The sequence below is a fragment of the Gopherus flavomarginatus genome, chromosome 11, assembly GCF_025201925.1.
Source record: "Gopherus flavomarginatus isolate rGopFla2 chromosome 11, rGopFla2.mat.asm, whole genome shotgun sequence".
In the NCBI taxonomy this organism is placed as follows: Eukaryota; Metazoa; Chordata; order Testudines; family Testudinidae; genus Gopherus; species Gopherus flavomarginatus.
In genome coordinates this window covers 14,215,056-14,239,091 of record NC_066627.1, presented here as the reverse complement: position 1 = coordinate 14,239,091, position 24,036 = coordinate 14,215,056, and the positions used below count along the sequence as shown (strand labels likewise).

General features: G+C 45.4%; 1 protein-coding gene and 1 pseudogene across 1 annotated transcript; both read right to left on the bottom strand.

Annotated features, from left to right (window-relative positions):
* Positions 1-1,339: 1,339 nt before the first annotated feature.
* LOC127030832 (olfactory receptor 11A1-like) lies at positions 1,340-13,943 on the bottom strand (annotated as a pseudogene).
* A 6,935-nt stretch (positions 13,944-20,878) lies between these two features.
* On the bottom strand, positions 20,879-21,841 carry LOC127030831 (olfactory receptor 4D1-like). Its single transcript, XM_050917557.1, has one exon. It carries the CDS (start codon positions 21,839-21,841, stop codon positions 20,879-20,881), a length of 963 nt encoding a protein of 320 aa, XP_050773514.1.
* Between the last annotated feature and the right edge of the window lie 2,195 nt (positions 21,842-24,036).

Sequence of the window (24,036 nt, the reverse complement as noted above, 5' to 3'; positions counted from 1 at the left end):
ATAAGCGTGCATGTGTGTATGCATGTGTTCACATATGCATGCGTGTATGTGCAAGTGCATGTGTGTTCAAGTATGTGCCTATGTATATGTGCTCATGTACACATGTGTGCATGTGTATGTATGTGCACATGTGTGTGTGTATCTAGAAGTCTCTCATCCTACAATGAACAGATGCTCAGCGTTCCTGCTAAGTTCATTTTGCCTGCACCTTCTCACTGAACACAATCGTGGGTCATTGTCTGAAATTTGAGTAGCCACAAGTTCAAGTCTCCCACCATCCCAGTGAAACCCACCTGTGGAATGTGATACAGGCCTAAAAAGACTGGACTCCCAGGTTTTAAGAGGTCTCTCTCCATCTCCACTATCTCCCAGGACTGTAAGAACAGTGGTTCTCAACAAGGGCCAGGTGTAGCTTGGGGGTACACAGAGGTGTTCCAGGGGGTACATCAGCTCATCCAGAGATTTGTCTAGTTTTACACTGGCTACATAAAAAGTACTAGCGAAGTCTGTACAAACTAAAATATCATACAGACAATGAGCGTATGCAGCTTTATGGACTATACACTGAACCATAAGAACAATATTTGTATTCTAATTTATTTATTTCATAATTATATGGTAAAAATGAGAAACTCAGCAGTGTTTCAGGAGTAGTGCACTGTGATAGTTTTGTATTTTTATGACTGATTTTTGTAAGCAAAATGTTTTTAAGTGAGGTGAAACCTGGGGATACTCAAAAGACATCAGGCTCCTGAAAGGGGCACAGTCAGGGCCCCTCGAGGGTGGGGGCAAGTGGGGCAATTTGCCCTAGGCTTCGGGCCCCTCAGGGGCCCTCACTAGAGTTTTTCAGGGCCCCTGAAGCGGGGTCCTTCACTCTCTCCAGGGGCCCTGGAAAACTCTTATGAGGCCCGGGCCCCTGGAGCTTCTTCCATTCCGGGTCTTCAGTGGCAGGGGGTCCTTCTGTCCTGGGGCAGAAGGACACCCTGCGGCCGAATTACCGCCAAAGACCCGGTCTCACTTCAGTGATAATTCGGTGGCGGAGGGCCCCCGCCGCAGGTCTTTGGGACACTTTGGCGGTGGGTCCTGGAGCAGAAGGACCTCCCTCCTCCGCAGAATTACCACCGAAGCGGGGGCCCCCCGCTGCAGAAGACCCCAGGCCCCCTCAATCCTCTCAGTGACCTAGGCACAGTAGTCTGGAAAGGTTGAGAAACACTGTGTAAAAGCAGGACACAAAGCTCAGTGGAGCTCAGGGAAACACGAGCTGGGACTAAAGCAGGCTTTGGTTCAGTCTCTACCCCAACCCATGTTACATCTATTTTAATCCAAGGAAATTGATCAGTTAGCATGGTCCAAACATGAAGTTCCTGCAAGCTTTCCTCAGGGCTGCCTGGACCTCTTTGTTTCTCAGGCTGTAGATGAGGGGATTGACCAGGGGAGTCAGGACTGTGTAGGCGACAGACAGAACTTTCTTGAAGTCGCTTAGGATGTCGGTGGTTGGGAACATATAGACAGTCAGCAGAGTTGCGTAATAAATGCTCACCACGATGAGGTGGGATGAGCAGGTGAAAAGGACTTTTGCCTCCCGGTGGTGGACGGGATTCTCAGGATGGTGGTGATGATCCAAATGTAAGACATCGAGGTAAGAAGGAATGGGACCAGTAAGAAAAGCAAGCTGAGTGTGAAAGTCACCATTTCCATCAGGTGAGGGTCATTGCAGGAGAGTTTTACAAGGGGGATGAGATCACAGAAAAAATGGTCAATACAATTGGGGCCACAGAATATTAACGGAGATATCGACAACATATTTATGCTATTAACTAGGAATCCACCTATCCAACAGCCACCTGCGAGCTTCAGGTAAGACCTGTGACTCATAAGGGTTGCATAGTACAGTGGATTGCATATGGCTAAATATCAATCATAAGACATCACTGATAAGAGGAGGCATTCTGTAGCAATCAGAGAACCAGCGAAGTAAAATTGTGTGAGACACCCATTGAATGAAATAGTCCTGTCCTCAGTCAGGAGACCAGCCATCATCCTGGGCATGATGGCGGAGCTGTAGCAGGTCTCCAAACAGGACAAATTGCCCAGGAAGAAGTACATGGGAGTGTGAAGGTGCTGGTCAGTCACAACTAGCGCAATGATAAGAATGTTCCCTGCCATGGTCGTGATGTAGATCACTAGGAACAGCAGGAAGAGAAGGACCTGCAGTTCTGGGAAACCCCCGAATCCCAGAAGGATGAATTCTGTGATGGACGTTTGGTTTCCCTATGGGAAAGAAATGAACTCTGCCACATAAATGAAGAAAGTTCACTCAATGAAACATAACCTTGTTTTTCATTGTCCCTCTCTGCTAGCTACTGGAAGGATGGGTGAGTGGAGAATGGAGGTCGGGGGCGGGGGGAAATGCCATCTTGTGATCCCTGGGGCAGATTTCAGATCTGAGTAGACTGCAGGGTCAACAAAACATTAATCTCTCTGGAAACTCGTGTAGTAGCTTGAGAGATGGCACCAAGCACTCAAATATTAAGGTGATGGGGCTTAGGTACCAGGGGCAGCTCTAGGCCCCAGCACGCCAAGCACGTGCTTGGGGTGGCAAGCCGCAGGGGACACTCTGCTGGTCGCCGGGAGGGCGGCAGGCACACTACCTTCGGCGGCTTGCCTGTGGTGGGTCCGCTGGTCCCGCAGCTTCGGCGGACCGCCCGCAGGCACGGCTGTGGGAGGTCTGCCGAAGCTGCAGGATCAGCAGACCCTCCGCAGGCAAACCACCGAATGCAGCTTGCTGCCTTGCTTGGGGCGGCGAAATGCCTAGAGCCGCCCCTGTTAGGTACAAAAGTACAAAAATGTGTTGCTTCAAATAGTCACATGTTTCACTACCTTGTGTATCAGAACAGGGCAATGTCCTATATAGACTGGCGATCCATGGGTGAACCAGGCCAGGATTGGATATTGTAGAGGAAGCCGCAACAGGGAAACAAACTAAACAACAAAGACTGGAATTTGCAGTGTGTTAGCGGCCAACTCCAAGTGAATTGCAGAGGAAATGGGTCGTCTAACTCTGTCAGGGCCATTTGAAAGCTTTTGTCATCAGACAAATGCTTCCCCTTCCCTAGGACAATCCTTCATTGTCCTGCAGTCAGACACTCTACGTACGGTGATGAGATCTCCATTAAAAACCCAAACCAAAAAAACTCCTGCTAGAAACCACCTCTTTAGCTTGAAATTGTTCCTCTCTTGCAAGAAAAAATTCTGGATAAAATTCATAATGTGGAAGAAATGTGCAATTTTCATATTATGAGAGTGGTGTAGGACCCAAATTTCCATTTCACTGGCAATTGCATGATTTCAAATGTTGGATTTCATTCCAATTTTACTGGTAAAAATGTTTTTACCTGTGTTTAATGTTTTTCTATGATATTTTTATAGGATATTACATTGTGTTTTATAGATATTTACATTTATTTCTATTCATGTTTATATTATTTCATAAATCTCTATACGATAACTTTTTATCTAAACAAAATTGTGTAGAAATTGATCTGTTCCCAGGAACATTTTAATTCCTATCAACCAAACATTTTTTCATCAAAAATACCAATCAGAAATATTGATCAGCTCAACGTTTCTTCTTTATCTTTATATAAATCCTCTCTCTCTCTTTCTCTCTAGTCTGCTGTTACTGTCTCTCTCCCCATTACTGATCCTTAAAGATAGAGGGTGGGTGAGGTCATATCTTTTCCTGGACCGTTTTACTAATCTTTATTAATTGCTCAGTAAGGCCTTGATCCTGCACAGAGTTATGCACAAGGTTAATTATGCACCAAGGGAATAATTCTGTTCTGTCGGAGACTTCTCCGCTGATATCTGAGATAAAATTTCCACTGACTTCTAGGATGAGCCCCTTTGATTTCAATGGGATTTGGACAGCGAACACCGTGAGCTTTCTTTAAACGTGCATCTCGGCCGGATTCGATTTCCATTGACAGATGTTGGTAAAGGTCGATATCAGCTGATACAACCAAACCAACAGAAACTATCAGTAAGAGTGGGCAATAGTGCAGTCTCTCCCTGAGCCTTGCACCCACAGGGATGGTGTCTATGGCCCATGGCTGGGCAGGGAGCCCTCTGCACCCAGTGGTCCTGGGACTGAATGAGCGGGGCTGGAAGAGCAGAGTTGCAGAGGTCTCCCTGCATGGCTGCATGGCTGGCGACACCCGACCCTGCAAACATAAGGTGCGCAGGGAAGGCAGCGGTCCTGGCCATCCTGGGCTGTGAGGAGGATGGTGAGTCCCTGGCTGTGGGGAGGCCACCCCACTACTGAATGGTTTCTGCCCATCGATGGAGTAGTTTAACAATGAGGTGACCACTCCTGTGGCCGGGGGCTCACTGCCATCCTCCTCCTGCTCCCAGCCCTGGCCATGGATCTCTGCTCTACTGGGCCAAAGCAGCCTCCTTCCCTGCCCCTTGTGCCCTGGTGTCTTGGATCCCTCAGCTGGTCAGGAGCGCCCCCCTTCACCCCCCCCCCCCACAGGCAGCCCTGCCCTTGCCATGGCCTGCACCTTAACTCCCGCTGACTTTCCTGTGACTGTAAAAATTAATAGTTAAAAATAGGGGAAAAATCTACCCTCTAAGGGAAGAAACAAACTGATTTGTGCCAAGTCCCGTTATAGCCAGCGTCTGCCCCCGAGCACCGAGAGCAGCAGCCAACAGCAGCTCCACTTTCCCCATGGCACTTCACTCAGTGCTCCGTGACAGCGGAGCTGCCAGTGAGGGCACAACCCTGTAGGGGTCAGGAGGGGAGGTTAGAGAGGAACGGAGGCCGCTCCCCTCTTTGAGGCGCTGCCCTTGGATTCGGCAGATGTTGGTTAATTTCCCTGCTTCTTCACCAGCCCCTTGTGTGACAGTCAAGGCAGATTTCCAAAGGGTGGTAGGTACCTAAGAATGCACCCTGGTGCTTGAATAGCGGCCGTATCTAATGCCCATTGATTTCCAATCCCACTGAGGGGTCTGGGTCTTGAGGTGCCAAAAAACCACCATAAATCTGCCCCTCTGTGCACCACTTCCCGTCTATAAATTGGGGATAATGGCATCACATGGCGTAGGAGGAAGATGGATACATTCAAGGCAGTGAGGTGCCCAGGTACCAGGATGATGGAGGCCAGGAAAGGAACTAGGATAGATGTGACTTGACAGGTCTTTCCAATTCCTAAAATTAGTCATTTTGCTTTGGGTTGGGAGTTTGCGAGAGAACAGTGCCCAGTTTCCCTTGGATTCCCATGGGATTAGTCACTGACCTACGCTGCTTCCAACTCCTCAAGATTCAAGTGTCAGCAGCTGGAGTCTCTGTTGTCACCTGCCCACACAGCATTTCAAGTACCAGGAGCTGGGTTATTCAGTTCATTTTCTGTCCCCACTGCATTCACATACTTCCATGCGCCCAGTAACTGGAACAACAACCAAGAAAAGCTGCTGAGGCTCCTTTGCCATGTCTGGTAACATGACCCTGTGTCTCATACCCTCTGTCAAATGTGGAATGTGTCTTTTTATTCTTTATATATCCTTCTACGGGGAGAGGCGGTCTCCCGAGGCACGTGTGCTGTTGGGAAGGCAACAGGCAGGGGGAAGTTCGTATTTACTGACATTTTCTAAAACTAAACCAGCGTCAAACTTCCAATCTCAAAGGGAGAGTCCTGGAGAGGGAAGAAAATTCTAATCCTAAACAAATCTCTCTCTCTATTGCATGAATGCTGTGGTGACTGTCAAGAGAAAACGTACTAATTCTAGATTTTGCAGCTGCCTCAGTGATTTAGACATTGAATTCCCATCCAATTCCCTTAGAAAGATTTGAAAATGGTAGCAGAGTTAGCTGATCTTCCATTTTCTCCATCCAACCCCCTGTTGTCCTCCGTAGCAAGCGCATGAGTACCCAGACCCCATCCAATGAGCTCACGCAATTAGTTCAGGTAACATTTAAAAAAGTATCTAAGTGATTTAGAAGCCTAAGTCCCACTTTCAAGTGTTTCTCAGTTACTCAGGCTTAGCAAAGTAAATCTCACTGAAAGGCAATGGGGCTTAGCCTCCTATGCCACTTTTGAAGTTTGTTTAAGTGCTTTTGAAAATGTTACCCTGAGCTCAATGCCTGCTGGTCAGTCTTTTCTGAAAGGAGGAAGTTAAGCCAGCTGCTGAGATAAAATGCAGGTGCAGCTGGATGCTTTACACATTTAGGTTGGGATCTTCAAAGGAGGGTAACGTACACAATAAAGACCCAACTCCCACGATATTGCTATGAGAATTTGGCACCTAACTCCCATAGGATTCTTGGAAAGGCCCATACCATAGAAGCAGAGAACTCAGAGACCTGAGATTGTAAAGTACAAATCATTTTTTCCCACATCCCAGAAAAGTTTCAGAGCCTCAAGTATCTTCAGTGCCACAGCACTTAATACAAATCACTTAATCTTGTGCCAGAAGTGTAGGTCTGTAATTGGTCTGTTAGCATTTGAGAACCAAAGAATAGCACTGATTCCATTCAGTAAAGGACACTGTTCTACATTCACAGTCGCCACAGTTTGGGTACAGTCAATGTCATCATTTCAGGTATGTGTATTGCAATATATTCTACAACTTGACTCCAACACTGTCCTTTTTCAGCATGAAGATTTTGACCTACTGTCACTTCTTTCCCTGAAGGAAAGGTTAGTTCCAGCATTTACAGAAGGATACAAATATCTGTTTATATCTGAATGAAAAACCATGTAGGAGATATAATTCCCAGTTTTCTACTACCATAATTTCCCCCCTAGCCGTGCAGTAAGGTATCATTCCAGTTTATCCCCAGAGTGAAAAATTTTACATCAAAGGTTTGTTGTTCATAATGTCCAAATGTTCACTATTTGTGGCTTGCATAACTGCATTTTGAAAAAAGAGGGTTGTTTGTTTCTTTAATTGACCTCTGGTAAATACATTGCTGGGTGGTGCATATCATAGGCTGAGAGAGGTGACGCCCCTCAAACAGCCCAGCATGGCCCGGCCCGCACTCCACCCTGAGGCCCCTACCTAGCTGCTGCTTTCTCCTTGGCCCCAGCCCTGGCATGTTGCTTGTCTTCCGGGAAACATGCTGGGGCTGGGGCCTGCAGCAGGGACTTGAAGCAGTTGGGGCTGCCCAGCGCTGGGGGGAACTGTGGACGGGTGGCCCAGGGCTCTTGTGGTGGAATGTGGAGAGAGGGGCTCGGGACTCTGGCAGGCTAAGGGAGGTGGAGGGGGCTGGGCCTCAGGCAAAAGGGGAGGGCCTGGGTGTGTGGCTCCCCAAAGGAGTGGCTCATGCACTGCCCATGCCGACAGGGATGAAATCTCATTGCTTAACTTTTCGAGGGAAACACGTCTCACCTGCACATTGGCTAGAATACAAGGAGAGAGCTGAATCTTCTCAGACTGTGGGTTAGGTTTTTAATTCCAAGTTGATTGACCCCTCATCACTTTTAAGAATGTGAACAGGGATCTTCCACCTCTGAAGTGACTGCTTTGACCACTGGGATACAGAGTCATTTTCGCTCACTATAAGGCCTGTGGCATATTTAATTGTTGTACAAAGTGGAAAAGCTTCAACAAGAACAATTGAAAAAGCATCATATCAGGATATCATTCAGTTAGGCTTGGCAGAATCCCATTTGTTTTCTAATTTCAATACATAACACCAGTGTGCACCTTTAAACATTTTGTTTCTATTTTTATCAATTAATGGTTTCACAATTGTGCAAAATTATGAGTTTTAAGTATTTATTTAAAATTCTTTTTATTGATATGAATAATCACAATGTTAGAGGGCTTTCCCTTCACCTCCTACCCTGGGTCTTTTACGCAGACAGAAAGCAGAAGACCAGAAATCCACAGTGCAGGAAATGTGATGTTTATTAGGGTTAGTTTCAAGCAAACATATCCATAGCTCTACCTGCCGGCAGAGTCTGTTTCCCAGTGTTCCGTTCCCAACTCTGAAACCGCAAAGCCTTGCCTGTGTCCCTGTTCCCCATTCCCCTCTTCTTAGCAGGCCCAAATATACCTGCAGCGCACACCCCTGGTCCTACCCCTTACAACTTATGGTCATGTTCCATTTGGGAGGGTCGTGAGTCTGGGGTCTTCATCCAACCTCTTTTGTACTCCATGGGAGAGGTAAGGAGTGGTGTATTCTGGCCAAGGCCAGAATTTTCTTTGGCTTTTATTGTGTCTTATGCCTACCCCCCAACCCATTCCTCCTTCCCCTTCTTGATTGGTTGCTTGACCCTGGCTTGAGAGAAGATCCAGGCAACTTTCCAGTGTATGCTCACATATTACACTCCCACCATACCCTGTAACACTTTAGCTCTATCTGCTTGTGGGCAGATGTAACACACAGCGTCTTTGTTCTTTGTTCACACAGATTAGTAAGGATATAAGAGTATCAAAAAGTCAACCCCAAAAGTCTATGACAGCTCACAAACAAGCCTATATACTAATACACAATTCTGGGAAATTATGAGGATAGGTGACAAAACAGGGCTGGAGAGACAATAATAATTTAATGACAGGAAATGTTGATTTTAAAATGTCAAAGCTTTATTGCTGTTAAAACACACAGTGACAACATCAATGCTCTATCACCCAATCCCAGCTTCTGGCAAACAGAGGCTAGAGGCACGATCCCTGCCCATCCTGGCTAATAGCCATTGATGGACCTGTCCTCCATGAATTTATCTAGTTCTTTTTTGAACCCTGTTATAGTCTTCACCTTCACAACATCATCTGGCGAGGAGTTCCATGGGTTAACTGTGTGTTGTGTGAAGGAATACTTCATTTTATTTGTTCATTTCTTATTTGTTTTAAACCTGCTGCCTATGAACTCACTCTTTTAGCTCACCTTACCCCAGGCAGATCCAAGACCCAGGGGCAGCTCCAGGCAGCAGCTCAGCAAGCAGGTGCTTGGGACAGCCAAGGGGAAGGGACGGCACGTCAGGCTCTTCAGTGGCAATTCAAAGGCAGGTCCCCCAGTCCCTTTTGGAGGGAAAGACCAGCCGCCAAATTGCCACCGAAGACTGAAGCGGCGCAGAGGAGCAGGCGCCAATCACAGCTTTTTTTTCCCCCCCTGCTGCTTGGGGTGGCAAAAACCCCAGAGCCAGCCCTGCCAGAGCCCATCCATACTATAACTCACGAGTCAGCCAATACCTGGCTCTGAATAATTACTTATGAACTGGCTCTTCTGCATGGGTCTCACTGTAGGTATTAGAACAGCTCTGGTAATTCAGGGCTCCCACATGAGCTATGGTTTGCTACATCACACCACCTTGTGAGTTCCTGTTATACACATTTAATTGCAACCTACAATAAATGCCTAGAAAAAAAATTGTGATTGGTTATAAAAGTGATAGTCTTACTTAGAGCTTTTCTCAGAGCCTCCTTGACCTCTTTGTTTCTCAGACTGTAGATGAGGGGGTTGACCATGGGAGTCAGCACCGTATAGAAGATGGAGAACACTTTATTCAGTGCTACAGCATCTGGGAGCATGTAGACAATGAACAGAGTCCCATAGAAAATAGTGATGACAATGAGGTGAGAGGAGCAGGTGGAGAAAGCCTTTTCCCTCCCTGTGCTGAAAAAGATTCTCAGGACAGCGTGGATGATACACACGTACGATGTCAGGGTTAAGAGAAATGAAGGAAGAATGAATATAAAGGAGAGAAGAAAAATCACAAGAACCATCCAGCTGGTGTCACTGCGGGACAGTTTTATCAATGGGGTGTAATCACAAAGGAAATGGTCGATTTCATTGGGGCCGCAGAAAATCAATTGTGATAACCAACATGCTGCAATGGTGTTGACCACAGACCCACTTAGCCAAGACCCAGCTGCTAGCTGGAAGGAAAACCTTCTCGTCATGTGGGCTGCATAATGCAGAGGTTTGCCTATGGCTAAATATCGATCGTAAGACATCATCGATAAGAGACAACATTCTGTAGCTAACAGAGAACCAAAGATATCAAACTGTGCGAGGCAACCACTAACAGAGATGGTTCTGTCCCCCGTCAGGAGACTGGCTAGCAACCAGGGAAGGATGGTGGAGCTGTAGCAGGTCTCCAGGCAGGACAAGTTCCCCAGGAAGAAATACACAGGGATGTGAAAGTGCTGATCAGCCACAACTAGCGCAATGAAGAGGATGTTCCCAGCCACAGCCACAATGTAGATCACTAGAAACAGTGGGAAGAGAAGAATTTGAAGTTCATGGAGATTCCCAAAGCCCAGGAGGATGAATTCAGTAATTGACATTTTATTTCTGTGTCTCTGTCTGCCATGGGGTCTATCAAGAAAAGTAATAATTAAAAATTAGTAATCATAGCCTGTGGAACATGGCTTAAAACAGATACATTTTTGGAGGGGTGGGGGCATTACTTTATTTTATTTGATGTTTAAACTGGTCATAGAGGTAGGGACAGGCTCTTTGGAATGTCTACACTTCAGAGGGAGGGATAGCTCTGTGGTTTGAACATTGGCCTGCTAACCCCAGTGTTGTGAGTTTAATACATGAGGAGGCCATTTAGGGATCTGGGGCAAAAACCAACATCAATCCTGGAGGGTGGCTTTTATGCAGTGAATGATTGGAGATATACAAATTATCGTAAATCCTCAGAAATTCCTGCCATTTTCTCTGGCTAGGCCTGACTGAGTAAACCCAGGGTGTTCTACTTGCATCTAAATGGTCTGCTCAGGGTGTGTCTCACAGAAAGAAATGTGTTACACATCATTCATGACAATATATGTACCTTCTGTGAATCTGATGAGAAAGGTTGTGCTTCCTCAAAAACAAGTATAACAAAAGCTGGAGTCTCTGATGTGACCTCTTCATGCAGGCTTTCAGAGAGTACGATACAGGATCTAGAGTCTATCACCATCATCTTCATGGACCTCAGTAATGAGACCTGAGAGAGTTCTACACAAAACCCCCAGTTCCATTCTCCTACTTGGCACAGCTGGCTTTTACCTGATCCCAAAAGTGACTGCCTCCTCTTATTCATTACAGGAGAGAGCCACAACTCCCTGGAAACTTCTACTAATGGGAATTTTCAACTGCTTCAAAGACAGAGTTAATGTTGCATTTATTTTTAGAACTTACAAACAAGAGTAACAAGTGAACTCCTAACCTAAGTGAGGAAGTTGTGGAGATAGGAGAACTTGTAGCTTCAAAGAAGGTGTTTCTGTTTTCCAGTGCTAAGGAACATAGGAACTGCCACTTTAGAGGAGGTCAGTCATCCACCTTACACATTCTTCTGTCTCTAAACTGGCTAGTACCAACTGCTTTAGAAGAAGATCCATAGATTCCCAGGTCTTAGTCCAGCAGTGTCATTGAATCATCTTCTCTGACCTCCTGTACATAGCAGAAGAGTACTTTTAACACAGTTAACTCTGTATTTAGTCCAATAATATGTGATTGGTTAAAGCAACTTTCAGAAAAGCACATGGGTTTGATTTTAAGATATCAAGAGATGAAGAATTCACCACTTCCCGTGCTAGCTTGTTCCAATGGTTAATCATCTCTGGAAGAGTGACTCCCTGGCTGGCGTGCCTTCTTATGGCTGGGTATGGCCTAGCAGGGTCATCTTCTTCAGAACCCTGTGCTGATTGTCACTTTGGCCACCCTCCGGTGGTCTAGTTCTCGTGACTTGGCCTTCAGCTAAATCACATAATATCTCACCCCTTCTGACGTAAACCTAGTTCAGCTTAACAGTAGTTCAGTAGCTACACACCAGATCTTCAGCCTGACTTCAGATTTCATTGGTCTTCCAGCTCATCTCTGCAGGTCTTCATGCCACCATCCTCTGCAGGCTGGTAGAGGAACCTCGGCCTGCCCTCTATTCTGGGTTTCAGCCCAGGGACCCTGTAGTAAGCAGCTCCGCTCTGTTTATTCACTCCCATTGTCTCCTGCCTGGGCTACTTTCTAACTCGGCCTGTCCCTAGGCCTTTCTCAAAGCCCCTTCTCAGGCCCACTCCTCAACAGTCCCAGAAGGAAAGAGGATTCATTATGGTGAACAAAGCAAATCTAGAGGTCCTACACCAGGGTTATCTGCCTCTAAGAGGCTCTTTGTATTTAGCAGTCTCAGGACATCCCCTAACCCCAGACTAGCCTTCTTCCACACAAACTATAGTTTTTCTCTGACCTCAGCCAGGCCTTCCTTCAAGTTGCTAGCATAGGAGAACCATCCCTTCTCCTACTCATCCCCTACTGTATTGGCCTTTTCCTCTATTAAATTATCACTCAGGGTTTGACCTCTAGAACATAAGAACATAAGAACGGCCATACTGGATCAGACCAAAGGTCCATCTAGCCCAGTATCTGTCTACCGACAGTGGCCAGTGCCAGGTGCCCCAGAGGGAGTGAAGCTAACAGGCAATGATCAAGTGATCTCGCTCCTGACATCCATCTCCATCCTCTGATGAACAGAGGCTAGGGACACCATTCTTTACCCTTCCTGGCTAATAGCCATTTATGGACTTAGCCACCATGAATTTATCCAGTTCCCTTTTAAACATTGTTATAGTCCCAGCCTTCACAACCTCCACAGGTAAGGAGTTCCACAAGTTGACTACGTGCTGTGTGAAGAAGAACTTCCTTTTATTTGTTTTAAACCTGTTACCTATTAATTTCATTTGGTGACCCCTAGTTCTTGTATTATGGGAATAAGTAAATAACTTTTCCTTATCCACTTTCTCCACAGCACTCATGATTTTATATACCTCTATCATATCCCCTCTTAGTCTCCTCTTTTCCAAGCTGAAGATGCCTAGCCTCTTTAATCTTTCCTCATATGGAACCCTCTCCAAACACCCAATCATTTTTGTTGCCCTTTTCTGAACCTTTTCTAATGCTGGAATATCTTTTTTGAGGTGAGGAGACCACATCTGTACACAGTATTCGAGATGTGGGCGTACTATGGATTTATATAAGGGCAATAATATATTCTCAGTCTTATTCTCTATCCCCTTTTTAATGATTCCTAACATCCTGTTTGCTTTTTTGACCGCCTCTGCGCACTGCGTGGACATCTTCAGAAAACTATCCACGATGAAGCCAAGATCTTTTTCCTGACTCGTTGTAGCTAAATTAGCTCCCATCATATTGTACGGATAGCTGGGGTTATTTTTTCCAATGTGCATTACTTTACATTTATCCACATTAAATTTCATTTGCCATTTTGTTGCCCAATCACTTAGTTTTGTGTAACAGGGTAGGTGGAACATGGTAGGGCTGACTGAGCTCCCAGGTCCTCTTTAATCTCTTTCCAGCCAGTGTGGAGTCAGTGTCCCCCTTCAAGTCCTTGTGGTTAAACATTTGTGCCCTATTTCTAATTTACATTTGTCTGGCTTCAGTTTCCATCCACTCGTTCTTGTCCTGCTAAATTAAGAGTGCCCTTTAGTACCAGGTCCTTTCACCGCATGAAGGAAGGTCTACGCCATAATCAAATCACTTCTCAGTTATCTCTTTGATAATACTGAGAGGTGGAACACCAGGGCCCCATCGAAAGTCTCCAAGTATCCAAGCCAGTTAGCTGTTGGCTCAGTATGGGATGATAATGCCTGTAAATCTGAAGCAATAAATAATTTATCACTAAAAGCAGTGATGTCCTGGAGGCCTAAACATGCTTCTCTTGTTTACCCAAAATTTCCCACTGATCATTACTGGTAAGGGAATAACTACTATAACTTGGGATGCAACGTTGCGCCCAACGTCTTTCTCACATAATGGGCTAAGCGGAGAAGCTGAAGATAGTGATCAATCTATCAGGGATCGATTTATCGCATCTAGTGAAGATGCGGTAAAATCGATCCCTGATCGCTCTGCCATCGACTTCAGAACTCCACTGCAGTGAGAGGTGGAAGCGGAGCTGATGGAGGAGTGGCAGCAGTCAGCTCACCGCCATCCTCACGACCAGGTAAATCGAATAAAGATATTCTGACTTCAGCCATGCTATTCATGTAGCTGAAGTTGCATATCTTAGGTCAACCCCCCCACTCCCCCCAGTGTAGATTTAGCCTAAGAAAATTAATGATCCAAAATTGATATGCTGGATATTAAGACTTATTTGAGGAGAAAATAGTGGGGGAATGGACTATTCTGCTCATCACTCCCTTTCTGCTTCCTTAAAAGAAAGATATTTTGTGGGGAAAATACAGAAAGAATAAAAAGAACAGATGGATGCTTCTGGAGCGTGCGTCACCATCATGGCTGCCATTCCTACCATCTCCTGGGCCTGCAGGACATTGTCATCCTGCTCCTGAGAGGTGTCCTGGGAAGAAGGAGGGACCCATATGACATCACCAATCCTACCAACTCCAGATGAATCACAACCACAACCTGGGATCACAGTTATTTCCATCGTTGATACCATTGAAGCGATTGATGAACTAGGAGGCTTTTGATTCTAAGACTGGACAGTAACGGCAACAGCAACAAGGACAGCTCCAGCCCAACTCAGCTAACTTCTTCTCTTTTCCTCAAAAGGATGGTTTTACCATCCTTGGACTTGTCTTCACTACCAGGGTAATTCGACCTACATTACGCCACTACAGCTACATGAATAGCATAGCTAGAGTCGACAAAACTTAGGTCGACTTACCCTGGTTTCTTAACTGCACTCAACAGGAAATGCTCTCTGGATGACTTCCCTTACTCTTCTTGGAGAGGTGGAGTACAGGGTAGACTGGAGAGGGTTCTGCCGACAATTTAGCGGGTCTGCACTAGATCCACTAAATCAATCCCTATGTCGATCTCCCCACAGTGAAAACAAGCCCTCTAATACCTCCAGGAGACTGACAAACAGCTGGAGTTTATTCCTTTAAAAAACTGCCTCCAGCTAAGGGGAAAGGGAAAAAGGGGTGTGGCTAAAATGAAAGCCTGACTTAATACTTTACATTTCAAATACTCTGAGTGGTTTCCTTTCCTGTCTGGATAGTTAATAAAAGGTTAACAGGATTTTTAATGGTGTGTTTGCCATGGTGCGAAGCAGGCTGAGGTCTCTGGACACCAAGCTCTGGAACTTGTTTAACACTGTTTAGTGGTGGACAGTGACTGGGTTATGTTAACACCTTTAGCCCATTTAGTCCCATGTAAATGAATAAATAAGATTGTGGCTGAAGTTTTATTTTAGATTTAAAATAATCAAAGGCCCTTATCCAAGGCGCAAGGCTCATAGCACGTCATTAGTAATTCAATGCAATCTCAGCATCATCCAACCCTGTGTGTCCAGGGTTCAACCGTGTTTCAAACTTGGCAGAGTCCCACTGCCATCTTGCTTCTGAAAGTCTTTACTACATGTAGCCATGGATGGTCCCATGGGACCTCAACAGGGGCATCACACTGTTAAGTAGGCCCCAGTCTCTTGGCCATGGGTTCAAACTGTGAAGTTCCATCTCTGACTTCCATGCCTGTGCGCCCCCTGTATAGAAAAATCATTTTCTCTTGGGGCTGGCAAGTAGCAGAGACACAATAAAGATCTATGGCCACAGACTCTAGTCTTGATGGGCTCTCAATGATGGTCCTTCAGTGAGGTGTCAAAGGCCTCTCCCAGGCAGGGCAGCTGACTGGAATGCAGCACAATAGGCTGCCATTGAGCCAGGTCAGACTTGTCCTGTCACCCAGAGAATATTTCCACATATACAACAAAGTTCACAACATGACACCATTGCACCCCACTGTCACACAAGAAACAATTAACCAAAAGTCATGGTATCCAATGCAGCATTTACACCCACAAAAGGAAAAAGGGTCAGAGATCTCATCAAGTTCATTAGGAACTTGATCAAGGCTATTCATTTTAGGTGGAAGGTGCTGAGATGGTGTGATGGTGAGTGGCAGTACAGGATAGATAGATGGATGATAGATAGATAGATTCTGATCTTATATATATACAGTTGTAATTATATAATAAGTCCACTGACTTGACTCTGCATTTATACCAGTGTAAATGCCCCTTTCTGCATAAGCAGATTTCAAATAATGTTTTCAAGGAGACAATAATGCCTTCATTTGTTTATATTTAAAAAGAAACACAGGAAGAAATCCCGATGAAAGATGGACAGTTCATTTTTGGTGAATAACCTCCCCGCCATCAGTTTCCTTAGAGCAGCTTTGATCTTCTTGTTCCTCATGCTGTAGATGATCGGATTCATCATTGGAGGCATCACAAAATAGAGAATAGCCACCATGAGATCCAGCTCTGATGCTGAGCTGCAGGAGGGTTTCAAGTAGGCAAAGGCTATAATGAAAAAGTTTTAAGTAACTCCTGTGCAGCCCTCTCTCTATCACACCTTGCCCTCGTGGACCCCTGTGCACTACTGCTGCTTTCAGTCATGCTGCAAAGGCATCATTGATGAAAAATTAGTTCACAATTATGTTGACTCTATTCCAACCAAGAAGAGCCGTCAGCCACTTTCCCAGATCTGTGTTCACTGAGCAGGGCTGGTAGGAGAACAGTATTTCCAATTTATTTATTGCTGAAAACATGACTCGTCTACCCAAGAATCAGGCTAGAGATAACGAGGTTAGTTCAATTAGAGAGGATGAGGCCCTCTTTTATCAGTTGAGGTGTGAATACCAAGGAAGGAGAAACTGCTTTTGTAGTTGGCTAGCCATTCACAGTCTTTGTTTAATCCTGAGCTGATGGTGTCAAATTTGCAGATGAACTGAAGCTCGGCAGTTTCTCTTTGAAGTCTGGTCCTGAAGTTTTTTTGCTGCAGGATGGCTACCTTTAAATCTGCTATTGTGTGTCCTTGGTGTTCACACCTCAACTGCTAGAAGAGGGCCTCATCCTCCCTGATTGAACTAACCTCGTTATCTCTAGCCTGATTCTTGCCTGCATATTTATATCTGCCTCTGGAAATTTCCACTACATGCATCTGATGAAGTGGGTATTCACCCACGAAAGCGCATGCTCCAATATGTCTGTTGGTCTATAAGATGCCACAGGACTCTTTGCTGCTTTTACAAGGATTAAGAATCAAAAATAGCTTTCTTGAGGTCCAGCTTAAAGATTACAAGCAAAACAAAAACAAAGGGGGTTAGCACAGAGGAGTACACAAGCCATAAAGAAATAAAAATAGACAAACCTAATCAAGTCTTCCTAGACATTTCTTGTTCTACTTTCAAATGAGTAGTTTCCAGGTATTATACCAATGATTTTTTCATATCTGGCCCAAGATTCTTACAGCATAGCTCTGCCCTGTCTGCCTCTCCCCCAGAGAAAAACAACAGACAGACAAAAGGGGAGTCTTTGTTTCAATTTTAAAAAGTTCTAGCCTTCCTATTGGCTCTTTTGGCTGGGTGCCCACTCACGCCCTTTTACCTATGCATCGCAGTGAGACTTTTAACCCTTTACAGGTAGAACAATTAGCGAACAGCTACTAAGAGGGATTTTATAGCTACTGGCTGGTTGGGCGTCCATAAAAGGGAGCTGCCCCCAGCCCTTCATTTATCGCAGGCTAATAGGACTACAATTTCCCAGGTCATCCCAATGACCCTTTTTAAAAATTGGTACGTCTTTAGCTTTCTTCTCATGTTTGAGAACTTCCCCAGTGCTTCAGGACTTATCGGGTTGACACAAGGAGGATATTTGGGAAACAGGATGACAGGGGTATTTGTCTAGCATCTCAATGAAGGAAATCCCAAGTCTCTTGGTGACAGCTGAAATAGATGAGGGCGGTCTAGCCTAGTGGTCAGAGTGGTTATCTATAGTCCAGAACCAAAGCCAGGAGTGAAACCATAGGGCAGGAACTGCAGCAAGCAGGGTAACAGGCAAGGAGGGGCTCAAGGCCAGGGGCAGGATAAATGCAAGGCTGGTTGCAAGGCAGGGGCTGTAGGAACGAGGTAACACAGGAACAGGCACAGTGATGGGGATGAGCATGGGAAATCTAGTGAGCAAGCTTGCTGACCTCTGCAGCCAATCAGGTGGTGTGGCTAAACAGGAGACCTGCGGCAGGACAGCTGTACAGATCCCCTGGGTTCTCTTCATGTGTCTGAGAGATAAGCCTGACTGAAGGGTTAGAGGTGGGGAGAAGTAGTCGAGGCTTCTCAGGATTATGCCAGGTCCAGGAAATGAGTTGGGTATAGTGGAGAGGAACAAGGGGAATATGAAAATGCTGATGAACTTTGATGATCTCTGACTGAAAAGTGAACTTCAAATTTGATTCCATTTTGGATTCAATTAATGTCTCCAAATTTCAGTATTATAGCTCAACAGGAACATGATCAAATTATTGTGTCAGTGAGGGACCTGGTCTAAATATCTCAGTTAGAATATTCTTTTTCTTCATGTCACTGGGTATTCAGTATCAGTTATGATGAGTTCCTTATACGTGCTTTGAACAGAATAGAATAGACCCACCTGTAGTAGTTCAGAATAGAATGGAACAGGTTAGAATAGATCATCCTATACTTGTTCAGAATACAATAGAATAGACCCAACTGTACGAATAGAATAGAATAGAATAGAATAGAATAGACCTACGTGTAGAGCGGCAAGGCCGCGGTTTGTCCCTCAGCGGGGGTGTGGTGCATCCCACCGCCTCGCCCTAGTTCGCCAGCCTGCGACCCTGCTGTCCTAGGAACTAATGCACATTCTGTTAGGGGGTTTCAGATCCCGGGCGGAGTTGAGTCAGTAGTCCAAAACCGGCTCAGGCCCTAGGTCAGGGCGCAATGGCGGACACTGAGTCCGAATGCTCAGACCCTCAGGCAGGCCTGAGCAGTAACAGTAGTCTTAAACCCAGCTGTAGGTCAGGACGGGGCAACAAACACTGAGTCAGAATGCTCAGGCCCTCAGGCAGGGCTGAGCAGTAATCATTGGCTTCGGCATCCTTAGGCCAGGGGAACTGGGGAGTCTGCCACCCCAGAGTGGGATGGCAGGGGGGACGCAGGCCCTCCCATTCCACTGCGTCCCAGCCCGGGGCCCTAGCAGCGACAGAGACTCATTGCTGTCAGTGGGGATCCTGACTGCAACACACTGACATTGGCTCTGGCAGTGTTGCAGCCAGATGGGGGTCGGCTGCCCCCGAGCTACTTCCACTCTCCCCCTCGTCAGGTACCTGAGTCGGTGTAGAGTCACCAGTGGTCTCGAACACCATCAACTCCTCTGGGTAAGTAGCCAACGGTAGGCTCAGCGGTTCCTCGGAGTAGCTAGCAAGAGGCAGGCTTGGCTCGTCCTCAGGGTAGCTGGCGCAGGGCAGGCTCGGCTCTTCCTCAGGGTAGCTGGAGCAAGGTGGTCCTGGCCAGTCTTCCTCGGGGTAGCGTGCGCGGGGCAGGCTCAACCAGTCCTCCTCAGGGTAGCGAGCACGGGGCATGCTCGGTTGGCTGGGTGTGAGCTCCAGCTGGCAGTGGCCGCAGACATCTGGCCCCTGCGGTGGCTGGGCCTCCACTGAGCTCTGCAGGCAAGCTTTTATACTTCCGTGTCTGCGCCGTGACCTCTGAAGGGTAGGCACAGGATCCAGTGGCTCCGCCCACTGTGGTGGTAGGGGAGGTTTCTCCCTCAGTGGGGCTGTGGGGTATCCCATTGCCTCGCTACACTACCTCATCTAATTTACAATTCAATAAAATAGATCCATATGTAAAACTTCGAATAGGTATAGAGTAAAATAGAATTCAAACTTGTAAGGTTGTGGGATGGCCTATTTCAGAGAATCTTCTTCCACTTTAGAATTACCCACAGTATTTCCCAATAGAATCTAAATGGTTTGATCTTGTGGACTTCACACCAACTATGCTTTTCGCCGAGGCTCTCTATCTGTTTTTCTGTTTTGGTGCTTAGCTCTTGGTCTCCATCTCCAAGGCAGATAAATATGGTCTTTCAAAAGCACTTCAGGTTGTTTTTTTTTACTACTTCTGGCCCATATTTCTCCTGTTGTACTTTCACTCCTTTTTCTAAGTAAAAATAAAAGAAAGGAGGAGAAAACAGGGAAGAAAAGGAAAGCCCAAAGAGTAACTTCATTCTATTTTAATTTTATAATTTTTATTTTTATCTCCCCAAAGTTCTGGAAAAGGTGTGATAATATTTTTCACTTAATATTCAATTTTCAATAAAAAAAGATGCCTTAATTTTGGTTTCATAAAAAAAAGGTTGAGGAGCTCAGTCTAAAATTAGACTTTTACATTAGGTTTCTGAGACACAGTAACCAACAAAAAATGTAAGATTAACTTGTGATGCTAGGAACAGAAACATAAAGGTTGAATTAATTAACTCATATTGCTAACAAATCATATGAGAAATGCAACAAGAAAATGTGGATGAGCAAAAAGACTGAGTCATACAATATGAGAATACTATATTCAGCTGTGATACAATTCTACAGTAAAATCCTCATGCCAATTAAGAAATATTGATGATACATATTTTTTCAACATATTTGAGAAAGTTGTTTCTTCTCCTGAGGAGACTCTGATATGTACAATTTTGTTTTCAGTATTTGAAAATATTCATAGGTTTGAAAAACAAAATACCTGCAGTCCCAAATTTCAGCAGGTGGAAAACATTTCAGTGAGTTGAACTGTTTTTCATAAGCCAGGCACCTGGCACATTGACTCCAATGGATTTATGAAGCTTTACATCTGCTGGGAGTCTAATCCATTGAGTCCAATACAGGTACTCTGATTTAAACCAGATGGGCTTCATTGGCTCCATGGAGCTATGGTGCTTTGAATACGTTGGCCCCAGAGATTTCAACGGAGGTTGTGACTGTTGGTCTTTAATTTATTCTTGAACATAGTTTTTCAGGTGTATGTGGTATGTGATCTCTTTGATGGGACACGCATTTCACATGGAGAATACATCTATCCCCTGATGTGCTGAGGTCTGGTTTCTAATCAAAACAATCATTCAAAGACAAACGATGCCTTTAGTTCTCTCCCTGAGATGAAGATTCTGTTCATCAGTCTCCTGATGGCTTTTTTCATCTCAGTGTTTCTCAGTGTGTAGACAATTGGGTTCAGCATCTGGGTGATTACAGTAAAAAAGATGGAGGCCACTTTGTCCAGGATGAACTCCTTGAAGGGCCGAGCATAGATGAAGATGCTGGGTATGAACAGTAAACAGACCATGATAATCTGGGCTCCACAGGTGGACAGAGCCTTGCGCTTCCCTTCTGTGACATGTGTCCTGATCTTGAGTAAGATGATGGTGTAGGAAATTAGCAGACAAATTAATTGTATGATGAGGAGCACTCCACCATTGAAGACCATCTGCAGTTCGACTACATGGGTATCAGCACAAGCCAGTTTGATGACCTGTGGGACATCACAGTAGAAATTGTCCAGAATGTTTGGCCCACAGAAGGGTAGCTGGATGAGCAATCCAATCTGAACAGCAGAGTGAGCCAACCCACCCAGCCATGACAGTGCCACCAGCCCCACACACACACCCCTGTTCAAGATAGTGAGGTATCTTAGTGATTTATATATGACCACGTACCGATCTATCGCCATCACCACAAGAAAAAACACGATCGCGCCCCCGATCAAATGGAAAAAGAACATCTGGAGGATGCACTCATTGAAGGAGACTGTTTTACGCTTGGAGAGGAGACCAGACAGCAAGTTGGGAGCACTCACTGATGATTCACTGACATCCATGAAAGCTAGGTTGGCCAGCAAGAAGTACATGGGGGTGTGGAGTCGGTGGTCGGCGATCACTGAGATGATGATGATGAAGTTTCCCAGCCAGGTGGCTATGTACACTATGAGGAAGAATATGAAGAGAAAATATTTCAACTGATGATTCTGAGTGAGGCCCAAGAGAACAAATTCAGTCACTGTGGTGGTGAGGTTCTGCGGATCCATTTCATGTCTGCAAAATAACCCTGGAAATTGAACAGAAATAATAACAATGGTTCAGCAGATCTGCCAGATTTTAGTATGCAATGTTCAGATTTTGGATTTTCAATCACTTTCTTCCTTGTCTTTCACTGCTTTACTTTACCCAATGTTTTCCACTGTAAAATTCTGCATGTGAATTTTTTAAAGTGTGAGATAGTGAAATAACTTTCTCTCGCAATTGTATGATGATGATTAAGAAAGGAATCCAAGTGAAATGTGAAAGGCAAGGTGGGAGAGAGAATACCTTCAATTGGACCAACCTCTATTGGTGAAATAGACAATACAAAAAGTAATGTAAATAAAAGGAAACATTTCATTTTAGTTTGAATTTTTTCCCATGGAAAACCATAAATTTCCATCACAAAGGCCATTTTCCCATCCAATATTTTGTTTCCATATGAACCTCTATTTTTGACTGTGATATTTATTTTGAAAGAAGAAAATTTTGATTTAAAGAAAGAAAATTCATTTTGTTATGAAAAGTTGAAAAAAAGTAAAAAACCTCACACCATCGTTTCCCTTTTCACAATCAGCCAAGATTTACTGCCAGTGACTGTGCAGTGGTGGGTTCCATTTCTGTCCTGCTATCAACATTCTCTGTGATCATAAGAACATAGGAGTGGCCATAGTGAGTCAGTCCATCTAGTGCAGTATCCTGTCTTCTGTACCAGATACCCTGGGTACCCCAGAGGGAATGAACAGAACAGGTAATCATCAAGTGATCCGTTCCCTGTCAACCATTCCCAGCTTCTGGAAAATCATGGGAAATCCAAACACCCTCTCAGTCTGGGATTTTCAAGTGAGAGCAAGATAGGTGCCCAACTCCAATAGAACATCATTAGATGCTGGTGCCCGAACAAGACAAGAGTTTTTCTATTTTGCAGGAGGGTGGTGAGGTCAAATTCTTGAAGGATTGTGAGGAACTCAGACACAAGGGTGTCAAGTGTCGTATCAGTATTTTTGCAGACTTATTTGAATGAAGGCAATGAAGATGAAGACATTGCCCACCACTGTAACTTTCAGGTTCACTAGGCTTGTGGAGAGCTTAAATTGAGGCCATTTTAGTGGGAAGTCCATGAGACTAAACGAATTACCTCATCATCTCAAAGCTTGGTCTTTTCCTTTATGGAGACCCTTAGTTCAAAGCCCTGTAGCAGACACGTAAAAATCTATATGGAGCACAACCAAGAGACACACATAAAGGGAATCATTAGATTAGCAAAGGCTGCACCTTAAGCTATGTGATATAAGCCACTTTTAACCGTTTGAGGACCTAAGGGCTAGATTCATGATGGGACATCGGGTTTCAGACACCTACGAAATCACTGGGATTCACAGAGCCTGAGTTCAGTGCCGGGCTTCCTATCCAACGGGGAGAGGTAGGTGCCTAAGAATGGGATTCACGAAAGCCAGTGGGCTGAGGGGCTCCCTGCCTGTCTTTGTGATGGGAGATGGCACAGGAAAGGGTGTGTGCTCTACCCCACCCTTTTCACAGAACTTGGAGGTTGGGCTGCAGGGTCCTATAGCCAGAACCCCTCTCCTGTAGCTAGGAGTCTACACCATTTTTTTGGCAAGACATACCAGAGGAGACGGCATCAGCATCCCCCAGCTTATAGTGTTTAGCCCAGTGCTTAGGGCATCACCTGGGCTGTGGAAGACCCTGTTCAAACCCTTGCTCCCCAGCTGCATTTCCCAACTACCTCCTCTGGCTTCATTCTGAATGGGTCCTGGTCACAAAGCAGCTCAGGTATCTGGGTGCCTAGTGAGAGGCAGTAGTACATATTCCCAGAGGCAGAAACTTAAATAGCATGGGAACTTTTACATCACAAATCTAGGTGCTGAGTGCGTTCAGGTGCCCACAGGGCCAGACGGCAGCCAAGCTGGCTTTGTGAGTATGAGTGGCACCAAAATGTTGGACTTGACTCCAAAGGTCACAGTGAGGTGCCTACATTCTTTTCTGAATTTAGCCCTTCATGTGGATCTGGGGGGTGTTTTCTGGGCTCTGAGGCTGGGATTCTTAAAGGAGCCCAAGAGATCTAGGGGTCAAATTCCACCTTCAGTTCTGATGTGGGTCCCGTTTCACCACACCAGTCTACAGCTGCTGCAGAGCTACAGAACCTGGGACATACTAAGAGAAGGAAATAATGAAGCCCATGCTG